Here is a 6,000-nt window from a genome sequence, read left to right on the forward strand (position 1 = left end):
AGCAGCCCAGCACATGGATGGTGTCCTTGGGGCTTAGTAACAGCAGGCAGTGGTGGACGAAGGGGGGGGGCTGAAGTTGGATCCTGCAGCGGGAGGGGATCCCTGTGGTGATGTGGGGAACAGCCTTAAGCCAGCCTTACCCAATGCCTGGCATTAGAACCCAGAACCTCCTCTTCATCGGCATCTGAGCTGACGATGCTGTGGGAACAGCTGAGAGGACCTCCCGGCTTCACTGCTCTTGGTTCCCAGAACTGACATTATGCAAACGTCTTGCCCTAATGGCTAAGGGTTATGTTGCTCACCAAAACCTGTGCACAGCCACTGAGTGAGGATAAAGGGGCAAAGGGGTGTGAGCACACTTTCACTTTGCATTGAAAGCTGCATCTCCCTCACTTATTTGCAAAAAAGGAAGGGGGGCTGGTCGACAGTGTCTTGTACCAGCGCCAGGCACTGGCCTGCCACTTGACATTACCCCAAGCTCCCCACCAACCCTGCACAGAGGTGCTACTGTCCCCATTTTACAGAACACCCAGGGAACAATGGCAGCTGGGATTAAAGCTTGAATGCTGAACTCCAGGCCTCCAGAGGCAGGGCTTGAGGAGGGAGGAGGGGCCAGTACTCCTAACTGGATCCCTGCTGTGCTACCACTAAAAACACAGACCAAAAGGGGCAGAGGGAAGAGCACAGACAAGAATAAACAGGCCAGAAGAAACAGAAAATCACATCCATCTCCACAAGTCCCTGAAGTGCCGGCCCTTGACAGCTGCCTGCTCTGAGTCGCTGCCCACCTCAGAAGCGGCTCACAGAAGCAGCTTCTAGACCTGCTCTCCCCACGGGCACCAGGCAGACGAGAAGAGTCCGCGAGACAAGCCCAAGGACAGGCTGCCCACAGTGGCCGCAGCAGGTGTGCCTTCTCCCTTTATCCTGGGGTCCAAGGGCCCAGTGTAGAGACTATATGAACTTCCCTCGGCCATCGCCTGGCCTTCCTGGCGGAGCCCATCCTGTAGCCACCAACACTGGAGCCGAGGTGGGGGAAGGGAGTGGGCACTTGGGCGTGAGGCGCCTTGGAGAGCTGGGGCAGGATAGCAAGAAGAGGTCCCCATCTGAGGCTAAGATGAGCAGGCCAAGATACTGGGACGACGAGGGGCCAGGCCAGCAGGGTGTTGAGGCAGCCCCAACAGAGGGAAGGCAGCGTCCCGACACCTGGCTGGGCTTGGTGAAATTCAGAGGTTTCAATCTAAACTCCAAGGTTCACGAATGTCTGAGTCCAGAGAGGAAGAGCAATGAAGTCAGCACTGGCAGGTGGGCCAGACCTCCGAGTGCAGGGAAACTAGATCTGACAGATGATCTTGCTTTTGGAATCATCTGCACAGGTTAAATCCAAGCGTCTTTGGATCAAACTGGGCTCAAGAGCCATCAGCTTGTGACTCCTGCCCTATTCCAAACCTGCTCCGCACCCCACGGCCCCTCACAAAACAAAGAGAAAGAGAGGCATAAGCAAGAAGGCACTGCCCAGGGTCCGTGTGCTGGGCGAGGGCAGGGAATTAAGCACAAACTCAGATTCCAAAGTTCTGTATTTTTCAAAATAAAGATCACACATTGTTTAGAGACAATCTACACAAGAGTTACAAAAAATAGTTGCCCAGGCATAAGCATACACAGGTTTGTTAATTATACACATATGGTTACAAGTGTGCTTGCAAAAAAGTTCATTGGAAATATACACAAGGCTCTGGAAATGTACACCGTGTAGTGTTACAATTCTATATTCAAACAAGGAAAATCGACAGTATGTTACATTCACTTACAAGTAGACAAAATGCAAAATACAGTTCATCTTCTGTACAAAAAGGAAGGGCGAGTCACACTTTACAAGGTGAAGGGCTCTGATTGAAGGAAAGCTGGGGCGGGCGGACCTTCTGCACATCCTTTGACTCTCACAAAATAAGCAAAACATTACTTTTTAGGGTAAAAAAAAAACACTAGTGTGAACTGAATCATTTGATAACATTTCTTAGAAAGGATCTCGCTACTGTCCAACTAGTTGACAAATAAAACCAAGCTATTTTTCTTTTAAAACATTAACTAGGCTGTATAAAGAACATTTATTCCTTCAAAAGAAAAAAATTTACTTCTGGTTGAAATTACAATTTACAATATACAACACTATATGCTACGACCATAAAAGGTGAGAATATACACTGAATGCACAGGGCTGGCTAATTCTCTTTTCTTACCAAAAAACATGTTTATGTTGATTCAAACTTCTCCACATTTACATTACAGGTATACAAATGTACAATTGTACAATCAAAAGTATGTTCGACTACTAGGGTACATTATAGATACAGATTAGACATCAAAACAAGAAAATACTACAAATTTGTATATATGCAAAGTCTACACCAAGTATACACTATATATTTATAGAAGCAAGACCAAAAGCAGAGTTGGATTTTTTTTCTCATGCTAAATAATCAGATTTTGCCTTTCAATGTTAACAGAAAAAAATCCAGTAGGCAGTAAACAGTCACACCCACCGTCCTTGAAGGACACACTGGGCGTTCACACCTCCTCCTCACCGCGCGGACTGCACCGTCTTCTTCAGTCTCCGAAAAGAGCAACTTCGAGAAATCTCATAAACTTAATGTCATAAACTGAGTTTTAGCAACTCTGAAACATTTTTCATGTGTGTGTGTGTGTGTGTGTGTGTGTGTGTGTGTGTGTGTGTGTGTATACATATATATATATAAATTCTTTTTTATAAACAGTGTTAAATGCCAGTTTGGGGTCATTTAACTAAAATTGAAAATTCCGGTTTTTTTTTTTTGGTTTGTTTGTGTTTTTTACTAAAATGAGAAGGTGGGGAAGAGCTATTTGCAAATGAGTTAAAAACCTTTTTTTTTCTTTTTTTTTTAAACTTTTTTTGTTAAACCAACCACCCTGAAAGTTTCCACATGTGGAATATAGATACAACATTGAACAAAATATGTGGCCTCCCATGTACATTGGTTACCTATGTACAAGTATCCTATACACCAGTAAAACAGCAGGGCAATTAGTCAATTAAAAAAAATAATTAGTACATGTTATGTGTAATAAAATTAACTTTACAAAGGCTTTTCCACTTGTGGAGGTGACTCCTTTTTGGAGGAGGGAGAAATCCCCGAGCAACCATTTGCCTGGTTCGGATTCTACACTAGGACGTTTCTGGTTGCTGGTTGATCTGCCAGGGTCCAGTGAGGTCGGCGGGAATGGGGGTGGCTGCGCTGCTCAGATGATACCATTAGGGGGGCCGCAGATAGGCCCCAAGTCCACACCGTTCTTCATGTAGTACTTTTCCAGCTTGGCCAGGATGTGCTTGCCATAGGTGTACTTGCGAAGAGTCGCAATGTGTGGCCGGATCTGGGGAGGAAGCACAGAGTTGTTAAGCTGGCCTGGGGGGAGAGCTGGGCCAGCTCCGTGCGCTCCCTAGGCTCCTGCACCGCACACATACACAAACATCCCACCGCAACCCAGTCATCCAGGTCCCCCGAGCTCGGGAGCTTCCCATCATGAGGGGAGCAGCGGTGGCCCTGGGCCCTGAGGAAGGAGAGACATCCTAACCACACAGCACTGCTCTCCAAGCACTGAGGTCCCTGTGGCCCCACACAGCAACCAGGCTCTCCTGAGCAGTGGAGCACCAGGAATCCTGCACTTGCCACCCGACCCTGTCTCTCCCGTTCAATGACATTAGGAGCTGATGTGATGCCCCACTTCTTGGAGAAGTAGAGTGGCTCCATCACACAGCTGAGGTCAAGTGGCTGATAAGGGTCAGCACAGGTATTTGAGTCCAAACCATCTAGTTCTTTCACAAGTTCCTTTTCTCCAGCTGTGCTCTCCTGGCATGTCGGTGGCACAGTCTCTCCCTGGCTTCTCCAACCTCTGCTGACTCATCCCCACCCGCTCTCCTCTTCCTGGCCCAACCCACTTTCAAATGCCCTGTGCACCCCAGAAGATCAGAGGGGCCCAGACCGCTCTATGACCAGCAGGATGCACTGCACTATCTTTTCTCCACTATTAGTCTTTCCCACAGACATAAAAGAATGTGATTCACCCACTTCCCCATCCAAACCTACCCTTGTACCCACAAACCCAATAGCCCAATAAGCCCAGTAACAGAATCAATGGGTGCTCCAGCATGAGGGCTGTGGGAGCAACAACAGTCTAGCTGTGTCTAGTCTTCCTCGTCAGAGCAAGGAAGGGTCGAGGAGATCTAGAAACCACATATGAACCTCACACAGGACACTGCCTCAGACCACAGAATTCACCTCCACCGAGAGCCTAGATAAAAGAACAACTCATCACAAAGAGTCCTGGGCTCCAACTCTGAGCTGTGGAAGTTACCTAAGACTTGCTTAAACTCCCTAACCGTGTCTTTATTTTACAGTACTATGGATGGAACCCAAGGGCGTTCTATCTCCGAGCTACACCCTCAGACCCATTTTTTTGTCTTTATTTTGAAACAGGGCTAAGTTGCGGAGGGCCTAAATACCTGAGGTTGGCTACAAACCTGTGATCCTCTTGTCTCAGCCTCCCAAGTACTGGGATTATAAGAGTGTGCCACCATGCCCAGCTTAAACTTGTTTTTAAAAGATAATGAAAAAATGCTACACTTTTCATTTGGATTGTAATAAGGCCTTTGTACATGGCAAATGTTTGCCATTAAACTTGAGGTTCAAGATCTCCTTGTTTTGGGTACTTCTCCTAAAAACTAGGTGAACGTGCATGTCAACCCTCCCTTTCTCTCTGGATGGCTTGCTGATAACTCTTGTAACCTGTTCACATTTCACCTACCAATAAATACCAATAAGACACACTTACACACACACACACAGGCACACATACACAAATATTGTTGAACTCCATTCAATAACAGGTGAAAGGTAATCAACCTGCTCTCCGCCCAGTTTCCCTTTTGCAGAAAGTGATCAAGGAGTGGAAGAACCAAGAGGGGCTCTTGGAACTCTCCCCACCAGCCCACTGCAGACTCCAAATTAAACTCCTGATTCTGCCTCTTCAGACTGAAACTGTCCCAGTCACTGGCTTAGCTACTTAGCAGGGTCCCGGTGAGGCCTATCACCCCTCCAAGGTACAGTGCCCACTCAGCAGCCAGGACAGTTTTTTGAAACAGAATCTCACTAAATTGTGGCAGCCTCACTTAAGTAGCTGAGGCTATCTGCAAACCTGCAATCTTCCTGTCTCAGCCACCCAAGTACTGGGATTACCACACATGGCTGCGCGGACATAATCTGAAATGCGGGCATGATGATGGCAACATAGTCCCACACTACTGAACTCACTTTGCAAAGTGCTTTCATGCTTGGCCATCTGCGCTGCGCCCAAGTCCTGGCATACGCGTTCCCTCTTCCTCAAAAGGTTTATTTAAATGCCACTCCCTTGGAGCCTTTTCACGGTGCCCCATTCTCACACCCCCCCACCCGCGACACTTAATAGCTGGCACTACTGCAGCAACTGTATATAACATGATCATGCTCACCAACATAATCTTTGTTGAGAGAGGGGCTGCTAAGCAGTACACACTGAGCATCTGCTCAGTGAATGAATGCGTGTGCTTTAAGCTCCTGTGTCTCTCCAACACTCTGTCTTCACCAGTGTCCCTCTCCACGTGCCTACAAAACTCAGCCCCAAGGACTCTGGGCTCCCGGCCTTCAACCGCCACTGCCGGCACCAGTGCACTGGTCTGGCTGGCGTGGTCTGAATGGCAGGTGGTGGGTGTCTTGTCTGGCTCAGAACTTGAGTCCATAACAAAGATTCTCATTATCGAACTTTGTTCTCAGTGAGGGCAAGTGGGTCATCACTGCCAGACGATAACCCCTCCATGGACAGCGGCTGAGAGCCCAGAGCCCTAGGCTCAGGGTTCAGAGCAGAAGCTCCCCGAGGCTCAGGGTCCAAACACAGCTGCGGCTCGCCCTCCCCGCCCACGGGCTTGTCCTGCTT

The 6,000-nt window shown here is 48.1% G+C and overlaps 1 protein-coding gene across 8 annotated transcripts in view; it reads right to left on the reverse strand.

Moving 5' to 3' along the window:
• Window positions 1–3,273: 3,273 nt before the first annotated feature.
• Window positions 3,274–6,000, reverse strand: part of PUM1 (pumilio RNA binding family member 1) — a gene marked incomplete at both ends in the record, with an annotated part of 133,118 nt that continues 130,391 nt past the window's right edge. For all 8 annotated transcript variants that reach the window (XM_080690544.1, XM_080690543.1, XM_080690542.1 and 5 more), the window contains one exon: window positions 3,274–3,405. In XM_080690544.1, the coding sequence (XP_080546670.1) occupies window positions 3,274–3,405 (132 nt within the window). The remainder of the gene's footprint in view (window positions 3,406–6,000) is intronic.

This window comes from Muscardinus avellanarius (genome assembly GCF_963383645.1).
Source record: "Muscardinus avellanarius genome assembly, chromosome: 3".
Taxonomy (NCBI): domain Eukaryota; kingdom Metazoa; phylum Chordata; class Mammalia; order Rodentia; family Gliridae; genus Muscardinus; species Muscardinus avellanarius.